At 42.1% G+C, this 16,412-nt stretch overlaps 1 protein-coding gene across 1 annotated transcript in view; it reads left to right on the plus strand.

The window, feature by feature from the left end:
* LOC311241967 (basic helix-loop-helix ARNT-like protein 2) overlaps positions 1–16,412 on the plus strand; it is a gene marked incomplete at both ends in the record, with an annotated part of 90,522 nt that overhangs the window by 62,493 nt on the left and 11,617 nt on the right. Inside the window, 5 exons of the mRNA XM_084330924.1 lie at positions 5,296–5,433; positions 6,440–6,677; positions 7,335–7,441; positions 8,604–8,754; positions 14,468–14,529. Coding sequence (XP_084187050.1) covers positions 5,296–5,433; positions 6,440–6,677; positions 7,335–7,441; positions 8,604–8,754; positions 14,468–14,529 — 696 coding nt within the window. The remainder of the gene's footprint in view (positions 1–5,295; positions 5,434–6,439; positions 6,678–7,334; positions 7,442–8,603; positions 8,755–14,467; positions 14,530–16,412) is intronic.

Genomic DNA, 16,412 nt, shown 5'->3' on the forward strand with positions numbered 1-16,412 from the left:
TATCCTAACCCAACCCCCTCCAATGTACAGTCATTTACCTAGTATGGTTTTGTCAATAGTCCAATGTACAATTTTGTTTGTTTGTACAGTGTCTCCCCCCCCCCCCTCAATGTACAGTTTTGCTTGCTTATACAGTGTGCCCCCCCCCCAACCACCTCCAATGTAGATTACCCAGTATGGTTGTCAATATCCCAGTGTACCCAACCCCCCCCCACCCAACCTCCTCCAATGTACAGTTTCTACGTCAAATGTATATACTCCCTTTTCCTGACTCCTTCTGTATCACAAACAGTACTGTATTTGCAAATCTGGTATGTCATAAATGTATAGATGTAGCAGTACTGACTATCTGTATGTCATTTATGTCATATATGTCCTGATGAATTGAAAATGGGGGACCCTGATGTAAACAAGACGAAAGTCTTTCTCTGGTCTGCATCCCCTTAACAATTGTGTGTATTGAGCTGTACTGTATTGTACCCATTCTGCAATCTGTTAATAAAGTTTTCAATCAATCAATCAATCAATCAATCAATCACTGTGAGGGGGGGGGGATAGAGTACCGTTTACCTCTACCATCTGTTCTCTCCCCTCCAGGTAGGATTGCATCCAGCTCACTGATAAGCTATCAAAACCAATTGCTTTTAGCTTGTCCATTAGAATGGAGTGATTGACAGTGTCGAATGCCTTTTGTAGGTCCAGCATGACCATGCCGCAGTATTTGCCCGCGTCCACCTCTTGTTTGATGTGGTCGTTCAAATAGAGGAGGCATGTGTCAGTGGAGTGGGACGTTCTGAAGCCAGATTGGAATTCGTAGATTAGATTTTTTTCCGCCAGGTACTTTTCGACCTGTTCGTAGACTATTTTCTCCATGACTTTCGAGATGGAGGTAAGAATAGAAACAGGGCGGTAGTTGCCTGGATCTAATTTGCTGCCCTTTTTGTGCAGAGGGGTCACTCTCGCAATTTTGAAGTCCTTGGGGACGTGCCCCTGTTTTATAGAGAGGTTTATTATGTGTGTGATGACTGGGGTGATGGCGGCTGCTGCGTCTCTGAGGAATTTGGAGGGGATGTTGTCATGGCCAGTGGCCTTGTTAGGTTGGAGGGCGCTCAATTTTTTGAGTACCTCATCGGTTGTTACCATTTCAAGTTTGAAGTCGTCTTTGTGGACCCCTAGGTTTTTGTAGTATGCTACTATGTGTTCTACCCCATAATGCCCTGAGTGGGAGGGTAGTTTGTTTACCAGTGTTGTGGCTATGTTTGTGAAGAAGATGTTTAAGTAATTGGCTACATCCAGCTTGTCTGTGATGAGCGTGTTGTCTGTCTTTATGTTTATGTTTGAGAATCTGGTTTTAAGTTTTTTACTGCAGCCTAGTTGATTATTGAGTAATTTCCAAAGTTCGCAGGGTTTGTTTTTGTTTTCCTCAGTTTTGTCGTTGATGAAATTTCTTTTTGCGGTTCTGATCATGGTGTTTACGTCATTTCTTAGTCTGTTTCTTTGAATTTTTAGTTCAACCACGTGGGCTTGGAGTTCACTGTTTGAGCTTTTGGAAAGCTTTGTCTGACCTCCAATGTACAGTACCCCCCCCCCCCACCTACCCAACCTCCTCCAATGTACAGTTTCTACGTCAAATGTATATACTTTTTTTCTGGACTCTTTTCGTATCACAAACAGTACTGTATTTGCAAATCTGGTATGTCATAAATGTATAGATGTAGCAGTACTGTCTATCTGTATGTCATATATGTTACGATGAATTGAAAATGGAGGACCCTGATGTAAACAAGACGAAAGTCTTTCTCTGGTCTGCATCCCCTTAACAATTGTATGTATTGAGCTGTACTGTACTGTACCCATTCTGCAATCTGTTAATAAAGTTTTCAATCAATCAATCAAAGAGGAGACACAGGAGAGAAGGTTCTTTATTGAGACAGTAGGAAGGCTGAGAGGGAGACAGAGTAGGGGAGACAGGAGAGAAGGTTCTTTATTGAGACAGTAGGAAGGCTGAGAGAGAGACAGAGTAGAGGGGACACAGGAGATAAGGTTCTTTATTTTTATTTTTGTATCCACTTTTTCTCCTCCTGTTTTTCTGTGTTTTTCTCCCATCCCAATTTAGTCGTCATGCCAATTCCCCCCTCCCCTTCCTGGTCGTTGCTCACATGTGCCCCCCACTGGTCCGTCTAGGGAGGGTTGATAGATACTATCACATGTCCCCTCCGATACATGGAGTCAGCCAGCCACTTCTTTTCACCTGCCAGCGCGGACTCTCAAGCTGCGGTTACACCTTTCGTTTCATTGTCATATGCGTTTCGCCGCGACGTCGCAGCCTCGAGTCACACTTTCGTTTTTGTCACCTGAGCACACTGATGTAGTACACTGCCAAAGCAGTAGGTGGCAGTAGGTGGCGAACATGAAGGCAATTTCAACCAATCAGAACTTGAATGTGCCAATACACTTCCTGGAAGCTCCAGCAAAGAAAATGTCAACAAGGCAGGCGCCTATGGGCGCCACCATCTTGCCTATTTACTCAATGCAGCAATTCTTTTTCAGCAAAGCCTAATAAAAGTGCAATAAACAAAACGGATACATTCACTGTGTGTTCTGCCTGTCATTTGTTGATGAAACAAAACTAACATCAACACAAGTGACCACCAAGAGCGGATAGTTTAGTCTAAAAAAAGATCGGTAGCATTGTTAGCTGCATGCTAACGTCAATGGAGTATGCCATTATAACAGTATAGCATTGTGGCTAGAAGCTAACGTTAGCTCACGCTAGTTAGCCAGCACCAAACTGATGATATCGGGAGCTATCAATAGTTAGATAACATTAGAGACAACGCTGTGTGTATTAAACAAAGGTGAATAGATGACTGGGCCTTTTTGTTTAATGCTTGTTAAGTTGAAAGAGGAGCTTTGAGCTAACAGGGTCTGATAGCTAATGCTAGCTCATGTTAGCCAGTGGTAATGCTAGCAGAATGAATGGATGTAAACTTTATTTAACATATTGCATATGGGTACAATACAATACGGCTCAATACAAACAATTGTTAAGGGAATGCAGACTGTTGTAGCTTGGACTGGGATCCTTATAACAATAACTTGACAACACATGGTAGCTGCAGCTATTTGGGACAGCTCTGCCTCTGTCCCAAACACACACACACACACACACTCTGTTGTCACCGGAAGGGCACGCAGATGGTATCTACTGCGCATGGGCGTTTTCGCAACAACGGCTCCGTGCAGACTACACGGCTGTTGTCGCCGTGTTTTTTAGGGGTTCTCCAAAACGCAAACACAATTTAGCGTTTCAGCCGTATCCACAAAAAAACGCCAAAAAACGCATTTCTGTGTAATAGGGACATGAAACGTATTCAAAAACGTATAAAAACGAGCCACAAAAACACTAGTCTAACCCCAGTCTCATTGGTGAGGTGTGACGTGTGGGAGGCTCACACTACTCTCACCCTCTCCCTTCCTCGCTGTGCAGGCGCCCTGACCGACCTGTAGGAGTCGCTGTTTACAACAACCAGATTACCACCCACCGGCTTTCCTCCCGCTGACTCTGCCAATTGAGCCAGTATGACGGCCGGCCAAGCCGAAGGCAACGCTGACAGCCGGATTCGATACCAGTGTCTCTTGCGTTGGTGACGAACGCTTAGTCCGCTGCGCCACCCAGCCGCCCAGATAAGGTTCTTTATTGAGACAGTAGGAAGGCTGAGAGGGAGACCGAGTAGGGGAGACAGGAGAGAAGGTTCTTTATTGAGACAGTAGGAAGGCTGAGAGGGAGACAGAGCAGGGGAGACACAGGAGAGAAGGTTCTTTATTGAGACAGTAGGAAGGCTGAGAGGGAGACAGAGTAGGGGAGACACAGGAGAGAAGGTTCTTTATTGAGACAGTAGGAAGGCTGAGAGGGAGACAGAGTAGAGGAGACACAGGAGAGAAGGTTCTTTATTGAGACAGTAGGAATGTATGTATGTATGTATGTATGTATGTATGTATGTATGTATGTATGTATGTATGTATGTATGTATGTATGTATGTATGTATGTATGTATGTATGTATGTATGTATGTATGTATGTATGTATGTATGTATGTATGTATGTATGTATGTACAGGGGCGGACCTAGCACATTTGGCGCCCTAGGCGAGATTCACCAAAAAATTCTAACATAAGGGAAAATGAGCCAAAAATCTAAAACGGTCGGTCGGTCTGAAAAAAAAATTAAAACATCGCCGCGCTACCAACCAGTTAACCCTTTTCACTGCGACAATACACCGAAGGTTAACCCTTTCACGACCGTCGGTTGTGTGATAGTAAAGGGTTAACCCTCCGTCGTGTGGCAGTGAAAGGGTTAACAGTTATACAGTAAAGTACTGCACCTTTATTTTTTACAAGCAAGAACAAGAGCTAAGAATAAATGTAAAGTGCACACTAAAGAATTAAAACAAATAAACAACTTAGCTAACACACAATAATAATAATAATAATAATAATAATAATAATAATAATAACAAACAATAAAATAACGTGCAAATTTGCTTTAAAAGAAAAGTATGTATTGTAAAATATGTTACACATATATAATCAAAATATAATATGCTAAATAAACAAACAAATAAATAAAAATTACAAATTCACTTTGTCTAAAGAACTATTTACATTCCACTCCCTATCATCACACTTCAAGGTTAGCCTGTAGCTCCTACTGGTTTCCATTTACAGTGCAATCCTTCTGGCCTTCCTCGCTGCAAAGTCATCAATCACATCAAATTGTCCAACTCCTGAGCCAGCTCCTTCCCATCCAAATCAGATTGCCCTCCATGGTTTAAGGTGTGTACAAGTGCCTCTGCTTGCTTCATCAGCTCTTGGTGTGGCAGGTCTTGGAAGTTGTACAAAATTGCATACCTTTCACCTTCGCACATTTCTCGTCTTCTTCTTTTCTTCTCTTTTTAAACTGGATGGCCGGATGGCTTTTGCCTCTTCATAGTTCTCTAACGTTAGTCTTTCTTTCCTCAACGCTCAATTCTATAAACACTTGACCGATACCCATCAATGCACAGCGCTCTAGCATGTTCTGACTGTGAACACCTAAAGCTGAGGCTCAGACCGACCGACCGTTTTAGATTTTTGGCTAATTTTCCCTTATGTTAGATATAGAGGGGGGCGCCAAAAAGAAAAAGAAAACATTTTGGCGCCCCCCTCTGGGTGGCGCTCTAGGCGACCGCCTATATCGCCTGTAGGAAGGTCCGCCCCTGTGTATGTATACTATTTACATGGTCTCTTGGGCAGCTGGCTTACAGGTGCACGCAGACCTGCCTGCTGGAACATCCAACCTGTGTACAGGAGCGCGGAGGTCCTTCTTCTGCCGTATGAAGGACAACAGCGTTTCTGGGAAGCACTGTCTGCCTGGAGGCTCTAAGAAGAAAGGTAGGCTCAGCTCAGCTCAGCTCAGCTCCAGAAGAAAGGTAGGCTCAGCTTAGCTCAGCTCAGCTCAGCTCAGCTCAGCTCAGCTCCAGAAGAAAGGTAGACTCAGCTGCACGTTGGGTTTTGAGATTAGCTTTCCATTCTCAATTCTAATCTAATCCATTACTGGCCAAACTGGAAAACAGGCCTATTTAGTAGTAGGTACTGTAGCATCTCACCTCCACACACGCCATCTATTGGCAGATGTGTGACACTACAGTGCTCATATTCTGTTGCATTGAAACATGGTTTTGCTGTGGGTTACCAGTAAATGGATTAAAAATAAACCCGGTAAATGTGTATTATTTCAGTAATCCAAAGTACTGGTAAAACACGTTTGCCCAAATACTGTGGTGTAGACTGATTGTCCACAGTTGGCATTCAATTTGAATAATGCACAAGACAGTCCAGTCACTGCTAAGACCACGATCAAACCAATATGTCTCAAACATCAATATAACATGTTTAAAACATCAATATAACATGTTTCAAACATCAATATAACATGTTTAAAACATCAATATAACATGTTTCAAACATAAATATAACATGTTTCATACGACCAGTCTGCACGTGAGCTGTGATTATAATGTATGGATATCCGTCTGTGATGTATGTGCCCTCTGCCCCCTAGACTCCCACAGATACTGTGATGTATGTGCCCTCTGCCCCCTAGACTCCCACAGATACTGTGATGTATGTGCCCTCTGCCCCCTAGACTCCCACAGATACTGTGATGTATGTGCCCTCTGCCCCCTAGACTCCCACAGATACTGTGATGTATGTGCCCTCTGCCCCCTAGACTCCCACAGATACTGTGATGTATGTGCCCTCTGCCCCCTAGACTCCCACAGATACTGTGATGTATGTGCCCTCTGCCCCCTAGACTCCCACAGATACTGTGATGTATGTGCCCTCTGCCCCCTAGACTCCCACAGATACTGTGATGTATGTGCCCTCTGCCCCCTAGACTCCCACAGATACTGCACGGTCCACTGCACTGGATACATGCAGAGTTGGTCCACAGGACAGTTGGGTGCGGAGGGTGAGGCGGAGAAAGAGAGCTCCCACCTCACCTGCCTGGTGGCCGTCTGTCGTGTCCACCCCCCCGCCTCCCCCCCACAGCCCCCCAAGGAGGTCAAAGTCAAGCCCACTGAATTTGTCACACGCTGTGCCATCGATGGCAAGTTCACTTTTGTAGACCAACAGTGAGTTTTCCACTTCTATACCCGCCTCAGATTACAAATAATTATTAAATATCTCCTATCTACTGGCCAGCAGCGTAACTAGTAAGAGTAGGTAAGAGATATGTACAGATATATAGATATAGTATCTACAGATATGTAAAAAGGATTATAAGCAAGGTATGTACAGACAGATGTGTGTATATATACTGTATACGTTATGAATAAATATATATATATATGGTATGTACATCATACAGAGTTATATGTGTTATATGCAGGTGTATCAGTAGGTATATAGAAGGATTATATGCAGGTGTATCAGTAGGTATATAGAAGGATTATATGCAGGTGTATCAGTAGGTATATAGAAGGATTATATGCAGGTGTATCAGTAGGTATATAGAAGGATTATATGCAGGTGTATCAGTAGGTATATAGAAGGATTATATGCAGGTGTATCAGTAGGTATATAGAAGGATTATATGCAGGTGTATCAGTAGGTATATAGAAGGATTATATGCAGGTATCTTCAGACAGATATGGATATACTGTATATAAATGCTGTAAATATAAATATATAAATGTATATATACGGTATATACAACACTAGTGTCCCCGCAGGTGTTTCATTGCTTGTGAGAATAGCTAGACTTCCCCGTCTTTGTCTTCTGCCTTCAGGGCCACGACAGTCATCGGCTATTTGCCACAAGAGCTTCTTGGGACGTCCTGCTACGAGTACTTCCACCAGGAAGACCTGCTGCACCTGGCAGAGACACACAGGAGAGGTACCAGCCAACCAACCTCAAGCCCCGCCTTCTCCTCCTGATCCTCCAATCACCACTGTGCTTTGTTTGTCCGAGGGAAGCGACGGTTGTGAGTGGAGGATCAAGGAAAGAGGGCGGGGCTTGAGATAGGTCAATTGTTTTATTATTATTTCATATTTATTTATTATTATTATTATTATTCAATTATTTATTATTATCATGGCCTTATATTTCCTTTTTTACATTTACATTTTGTCATTTAGCTGACGTCAGCAGGAAGTTAGTTAGAGACCATTGACCAGAGGTAGGCGGGAGCCGTTCCCTTCACCGCATGATATGCCAGGTCGAGGGCCTTGAAGCGGATTCGTGCAGCAATGGGGAGCCAGTGCAGGTCCCTAAGAAGCGGGGTAACATGGGCTGACTTTGGTAGGTTTGAGATCAGGCGGGCCGCTGCGTTCTGAATGAGTTGAAGAGGCTTAGTGGCAGTGGCCGGGAGGCCAGCAACCAGTGCATTGCAGTAGTCGAGGCGGGAGATGACTGTTGATTGGACGAGGAGTTGGGTGGCTTCTTTTGTCAGGAAAGGGCGGATCCTTCTGACATTGCTCAGGAGGAATCTGCAGGTTCTGGTTGTTGCTGCGATGTGAGCGGAGAAGTTCAGTCGATTGTCAAGGACAACACCAAGGTTCTTGGTGGTCGGGGACGCGGTCACAGCTGCATTCTCGACTGTGGTAAAAAGGTCGGTCATGGGGGAGGATTTGGCCGGCAGGTGAAGCAATTCTGTTTTGCTTAGGTTCCGTTTGAGGTGGTTGGTCGTCATCCAGGCGGAGATGTCGGACAGTCAGGCCAAGATCCGCTCAGAGACGTGGATATCTGAGGGAGGAAAGGAGAGGAAGAGTTGACTATCATCGGCATACAGTAGCAATGATTACGAGAAGGCATGAGACGTGATAATGTTACCCAGGGATTTGATGTAGAGGGAGAAGAGGAGGGGTATTTTTCATTTTAATCATTTTGCTGATTTTCATTGTAATGACATCACACATTCCAACTCTTAACTAAGTTACCCTCAATATAACTTAATTTGGACAGGGTGGTTTATAGTTTGGGGATAAATGTGAGATTATGGACGTAGTAAAATATGAACGATCCGGTCTGTGATCCTGACACCGGCGTCTTCTGACAGTTCTTCAGAGCAAAGAGAAGATGGAGACAAAGCGCTACAAGTTCAAGACGAAGCAGGGCTCCTTCGTCTCGCTCCAGAGTCAGTGGTTCAGTTTTATAAACCCGTGGACCAAAGAGGTGGACTTCATCGTGTCGCTGAACAGAGTTCTGACGTGAGTATCGGTCCTTCCTCACCGCTCCTGTGTCTTCTCTAATTTTTTTTTATTTATTTAACCAGGAAGTCCCATTGAGATACAAGATCTCTTTTGCAAGGGAGACCTGGCCAAGATGACAGCAATAACATTTGCAATATATCAGACAGCAATAGAAATGTGCGGTACATCACACAAGAACATAATAAAAGTGCATGTATACAATATACAATACATGTAAACACAAAAACACAAAACAGAATAGTCTACATCAGGGGTTGGCAATTAGGTTTGGCCACGGGCCAGATTTTCCCCAAGCCGTTGCTTGGCGGGCCAGGATAAAAAACAATGGCTAATTTAATATACTGATATTGAAAAAAGACAAACGTTTTTCTCTGGTCTGCATCCCCTTAACAATTGTGTGTATTGTGCCGTACTGTATTGTACCCGTTCTGCAATCTGTTAAATAAAGTTTTCATTCATTTATGAACAGCAGATCAGCTGTTGCAGATCACCGCGGCGGGTGATGAACAGATCAGAATGCATGAAAACACGACTCACCATACCTTGTTTGTTGTTAAGTCCTCCAAAATCCCTGCTAATGTTTGAAACATGTCATATCCACTCGCCGCCCTCCAATTCCAGATTGGCGTTGAATGCAGCTACTTTATCTGCCAACTTGAACACAGTTGTCATCATTGCCTCGTTGTTGTTGTTGTTGTTGTCGCCACATATTATGCAGAGAGGACGTCGGCTCGGCACGCAAGAATCACCGACCTGTTGCGATAAACCTGTATTTTAAGTATGGCTCCTGTTTATTAAAAGAAGCGTTTATTACTCAGTGGTACCAGTACTATTACTCAGTGGTACCTGTACTATTTAGACCTGTATCTTGATTTTCGGACCACATATGAAAGTGTCCCAAATCAGAATTGAAAAAGATCAGATTCCATGTACCGAAGGAAATTACTATGATATACTAGGAAGAAGATATACTATATATATATATATATATATATATATATATATATATATATATATATATATATATACACACACACATCTGTGTATATATGTACATCTGTCTGTACATACCTGCATATAATCCTTAGTTTTTACATGTCTGTAGATACTATATCTATATATCAACACATAGGCCGGAATCCACAGAGGCTTTGCTCGCTTTTTCCGCTCGCGTTTTGCATCCGTGCAATTGGCGTATATTTAAATGAGGTAATATGGGCGGAATATCTCCCCTTTCTATGTAAATGAGCCTCTAAACAGGTGATCATGGCAGCAGTAATTGTAGCAGAGAGGCATGACCTAATGGCCTACCTGGAAGAGGGCAAGGTCCTGGCGGGATGGTGCCAGGAGAACTGCCTCTCCCTGAACATCAGCAAAACAAAGGAGATGATTGTGGACTTTAGGAGGTCGGGGGTCAGGGACTACAGCCCCCTCAGCATCGACGGGGCACCGGTTGAGAGAGTGAACAGTTTTAAGTACCTCGGAGTCCACATATCCGAGGACTTGACATGGACCACACACATTGACAGTGTTGTGAAGAAGGCACGACAGCGCCTCTACTTCCTCAGGCGCCTAAGGAAGTTCCAAGTCAGTCAGAAGATCCTTAAGAACTTCTACTCATGTACAATAGAGAGCATCCTGATTGGCAATATCACCTCCTGGTTTGGGAATAGCACCGCACAAGACCGTAGCAGACTACAGAGAGTGGCACGTTCAGCCGAACGCACAATTGGAGGGGGGCTTCCCACTCTCCAGAACATTTACAACAAGCGGTGCAGGGGTAAGGCTAAGAGAATTATCAAGGACTCCAGCCACCCAAACAACTGCCTCTTTGAACTGCTGCGGTCAGGCAAGCGATACCGGAGTCTCATGGCAAGCACAGAAAGACTCAGAAGAAGCTTCTATCCCCAGGCCATCAGGTTGCTCAACGAACAATAACACTATGCAACAACCATCAAATGCACTCACAGCACACACATCCACACGCACACACTCACTTTAAACAAACAACACACTGCAGCACCCACTCTCCACACTTTAGAACACCTAAACACACTTTATATTTATTGGTAAAGGATTTGCACTACAACCCATACCTTAGTACACCTTACTGTAAATTGTACCTAAATTGTACCTCATCCCATTTCTGCTTTGCACTATATAGTATATTGTATATTAGTATATTGCATAGTATATTGTATGGTAACTCAGTTACTTCTATTCTGCATTGAACATTGTACATATGTATATACTGAACACTGTGTCTACTTACGTGACTTCTATTTTTTTACTTCTATTTTTTACATGCTATACTATTTTATTTCATATATCGTTTTGTCTAGCACAGTCTCTGGAGCGTAACAGAAAGAAGCATTTTGTATGAAAGTATTCTGTACTTCTGTATGACAACTAATAAAGAAACTTGAGAAACTTGACCATGGAAGATATGATCGAATATCTCGAAGGACAATATCAAATCAAGCGCATGCAGCGATACCATGCAATCATACTCATTATTTAAATATTGTTATATAACGTTGTGGGCCTTGGGGTTACGCTTGCTCGTATATAAACAGAATCTAACTTGTTCGAGAAATATAAAGCCGAGTGCCATAGCCTTCGCAACGCGATTTAGAAATAAGGATAATAGCATTGACATTTCAAATGATTGGTTCTGAGATGATGATCAATACAGTAAACATTTATTTCTGATATAGGTTCTGATCAGCAGTAATGCAATGTCATGATTATTATTATTCTGAAGTTATTATTATTATTATTATTATTATTATTATTATTATTATTATTATTATTATTATTATTATTATTATTATTATTATTATTATTATTATTATTATTATTATTATTATTATTATTATTATTATTATTATTATTATTATTATTATTATTATTATTATTATTATTATTATTATTATTATTATTATTATTATTATTATTATTAAATAAAAAATGAATTAATAATGAATTAATAAGAACTCCTCTCCTTCACCTACTTATGAAATCAGATATAGGCCAGGGCTTTACAACTTAATAAAGAGATTGAATACAATTAAATGGGATATAAACGGAATATAGCCCAATATGATTATAATATTATTTCATTGTATATGGTATACATTTGATTTAGTTCCTATCCCATTGAATATATATTCTTTATTAAGTTGTAAAGCCCTGGCCTATATCTGATTTCATAATTAGATTATAGTGAAGGAGACGAGTTCTTATTAATGAATTATTAATTGATTTTTAATTTAATAATAATAATAATAACTTCAGAATAATAATAATCATGACATTGCATTACTGATGATCAGCACCTATATCAGAAATAAATGTTTACTGTATTGATCATCATCTCAGAAGCAAGCATTTGAAATGTCAGATAGCCTTATTTCGTGTTGGCACTCGGCTTTATATTTCTCGAACAAGTTAGATACTGTTCATAACTCATAAGATCTATTTTCTTTAGTATTCCGTTCATTTTGTATTGTATTTCGTTTACTTCGTAATGTATAGAGGAGTGCAAAAGAATACAATCTTTATTGTCATTGTTGGTCCAACGAAATTAAGTTTAGAGCATCACCACATACAAACATACTGAATATAGCATGTATAAATAATAACATCGGTAATATAATATTTGTCCCAAGTGCAATAGTGCTAGTGCAAATGAATATCAAGTCAAGTCAAGTCAAGAGTTTTATTTGTCACGGCATACAAGTATACAATGAAATGTGGGTGGTCTTGCCCGCAACGATGTGCAATACAGTAGTACAACATATAATGGAATCCAATAAACAACATTGTGCAATAAACAGGTAACATAGTGGGACATCACGGTATTTGTACATAGTTATTTACAGAGCATGAAGGACATGCTAGGTCCCTTGGTAGTGCAATACACTGTTACTATACTATTTTTAAAGTGACCTTTCCTTTGTGGCCATAAGTGGGCGTGTGCAGCATGAGTGAGTGCTTTCTCATGTTAAAGTGGCTGCTAGTGTGCGAGCGTGCACAGCGTGCGTGTCGTGTGTGTGCTAATGTGTGCTTGTGTGTGGAGAGTTCAGTGTTCTGTGACCCTCAGTGTTCATTGTTCAAGGCTCTGATGGCCTGGGGGAAGAAGCTGAGCCGAAGCCTCTCTGTCCTAGTAGCTGGTGTTCGCAGGCGTCTGCCTGACCTCAGCAGCTGGAACAGGCTGTTATTGGGGTGGTGAGGGTCTTCCATTATTCTGCAGGCTCTGGATTTGCACCTCTTGTTGTATAGAACCTGCAGGGGAGGTAGTGCAATACCTGTGGTACGCTCGACAGAGCGCACCACTCTCTGTAGGGCCTTCTTGTCCTGTGCCATGCTGTTTCCATACCAGGCAGTGATGTTTCCAGTCAAGATGCTCTCTACAGCTCCGGAGTAGAAGGACTGGAGTATCTTCCCCGATACTCTGAACTTCCTTAACTGTCTCAGGTGGTAGAGGCGCTGCTTCGCCTTTTTTACGACTGTGTCTATGTGTGTTGACCATGTCAGATCCTCTGAGATGTGGACCCCCAGGTATTTGAAGCTGCTCACCCTGTCCACGGTGGCCCCGTTTATCCTCAGTGTGTGTGTGTCTCCTGCTGTCCTCTCCTATAATCCACGATCAGCTCCTTGGTTTTACCAATGTTCAGTTGCAGGCTGTTGTCCTGGCACCAGCGTTCCAGTACCTCAACCTCCTCCCGGTAGGCCTTCTCGTCGTTGTCCGAGATCAGCCCCACCACCACCGTGTCGTCTGCAAACTTCACTATGGAGTTGGAGCTGAACTTGGCCACACAGTCGTGTGTGTATAGTGAGTACAGCAGGGGGCTCAGAACACAGCCCTGGGGGGACCCGATGCTCAGGGTGATGGTGTTGGAGGTCTGACCCCCCACCCTGACCGCCTGGGGTCTTTCACTCAGAAAGTCCAGTATGACAGTCCAGTTGAGTTAATGGATGGAGTGATTTCTTGATTTCTAATTTATTTTCTTTTTTTGGACAGCGCTAAACTTGACAGCACTCTGCCAAGAGCGCTGTCCCCCCTGCTGTCAAGTGCTGTCAAGTTTAGCGCAGAGTGCGGACTGCTCGCGAGCTACACATATTGGAGCGTGTCTGCGCTGGTATCTCATCGAGCAATGTGCTTTAGTGGATATCTCGCAGACGCAGAGCAGGCTCTGCGAATGCAATTTGCTTCGCGCAATCCATTCTCTGTGGATTCCGCCCACAGTGTGTTTATACCTGTATCACAATACATATTAATACTATATCTATAGACTTACTACCATAGTGTCTTTATACCTGTATCACAATACATATTAATACTACAACTCTGTACATACATCTGATTAGCACTATTACTCAGTAGTACTCATTTGTATATTTTATACCCAGTTTAATCACCTGTACATTGTATATTACTATTGCACTTTACTGCTACATTTGCACTCTGGTTGGATGTCAAACTTCTTTTCGTTGTACTTCAACTTGTGCTGTATATATGATGACAATACATTTGAATCTAATCTAATTTATTTTAAATTTTTTTGGATCCAGTTTACTTGAGATCCTGTATTTACTTGTATGTTTTACTTGGTGAAACCATGTCGTATAGCTGAGGACTGAAATGGAGGCAGCAGTACAATATTCATACATGGTGATAATATGGCTGCTTTTCTTCTGTACTCAGGGGGCCTGGTCACCCAACAGAAGACAAAGGTGACCAGCCAGGCAGCTCCAAGGCCAGAGAAGGTAAAACACTGACAGCTCTTTTTGTTTTGGCCTTGACTTGTTCTACTTTTATTAAATAAGAAGAAGTCCTATAGTATGCTGTTTGGTACTAGATCAAATCTGTTGCAAATATCAAATCAATTGTCGATTACATTTTTAGATGATGCTCCTCTCGAGAATGTCACAGCATCAAGTCACATATTGATGCTGTGATAAAGAAAACAAATTGTAGCCTGAGAATATTGTATCGTTCTATGAACTGTTTTTCTCTTCAAGTTAGGAAAAGAATCATTACACAGCGGTACTTCCAATAGTGGACTATGCAGACATAGTCTATCAGAACACCACACTAACAAACCTCCGTCCTTTAAATGTCACTTATAATAGTGTTTGCAGATTTATATTGAGGTGCCCTTATAGAACCCATCACTGTCTTATGTTTGAGTCGTTAAACTGGCTTTCTCCCCAATTCAGAAGACATTTTCATTGGTTGCTTTTTGTTTACAAATGTATTTACTTTAATTATCCCCCCTATCTAAAGCAGTTCCTAACACCATATAGTTCAACTTATAATTTAAGACACACGGATCATCCTTTCTTTACTATACCTCAAACCACCAAAGCTATTGGTCGACTTGCCTTTAAATATAAAGCACCAGCTGATTGGAACAAACTGCCTAGTTCACTCAGATCTCTCACTTCTTACCGGTTATTTAAGATATCTTTGTTCACTCATCTACAGACTACTTGCACATGTTATTGATTTACTGTGTTAGGGTTTACATGTTGTTTACAGATCAAATTATAATTTTGTATGTGTTTTATATGGGAACATACTGGTGATCCTCTTGGGAGGAATCAGTGTGGATTGTGGGGGTGAGCTTGGGAGAGCGTCTGTCAGTGTATAAGTGTATTTGTTGTCCTGTGTTTTGTTTTGTTATGCATTGTATTGTATTGTATGTTTTGTATCCTATGTTAAGGACCCCCTCAAAAACGAGATAGCATATCTCAAGGGGTTTATCCTTCTAATACATTTCTAATTTCAAATTACTGTCAGAGTGAGGCTCTCAGGATGTGTGACAGTGTCTCAGGAGGTAGAGCGGTCATCTGGTAATCAGAAGGTTAGGGTTAGACAGTGTCTCAGGAGGTAGAGCGGTCGTCTGGTAATCAGAAGGTTAGGGTTAGACAGTGGCTCAGGAGGTAGAGCGGTCATCTGGTAATCAGAAGGTTAGGGTTAGACAGTGTCTCAGGAGGTAGATCAGTCGTCTGGTAATCAGAAGGTTAGGGTTAGACAGTGGCCCAGGAGGTAGAGCGGTCGTCTGGTAATCAGAAGGTTAGGGTTAGACAGTGGATCAGGAGGTAGAGCGGTCATCTGGTAATCAGAAGGTTAGGGTTAGACAGTGGCTCAGGAGGTAGAGCGGTCGTCTGGTAATCAGAAGGTTAGGGTTAGACAGTGGCTCAGGAGGTAGAGCAGGTTGTCTGGTAATCAGAAGGTTAGGGTTAGACAGTGGCTCAGGAGGTAGAGCAGTCGTCTGGTAATCAGAAGGTTAGGGTTACATTCTTAGGGTTGTTTACATCAGGGTCCCGCATTTTTCATTCATCAAGACATTTATGGCATACAGATATGCAATACTGTTTCATCAAGACATTTATGACATACAAGACATACAAATATACAGTACTGTTTCATCAAGACATTTATGACATACAAGACATACAAATATACAGTACTGTTTAAGAGAAAGAGATCATAAAAAAATATATACATTCGAAGGGGAAGAAACTGTACATTGGAGGGGGTTGGGTGGGTGGGTGGGGGGGGTTTGGACATTTACCGGGGCAGTTTCTAATTGCCGCCACCTGTAGCTGCTCTTTGAGAGCGGTTTTGAAGGAGGGTAGGGATT

This window comes from Notolepis coatsorum, assembly GCF_963971535.1.
Source record: "Notolepis coatsorum genome assembly, chromosome: 15".
In the NCBI taxonomy this organism is placed as follows: Eukaryota; Metazoa; Chordata; class Actinopteri; order Aulopiformes; family Paralepididae; genus Notolepis; species Notolepis coatsorum.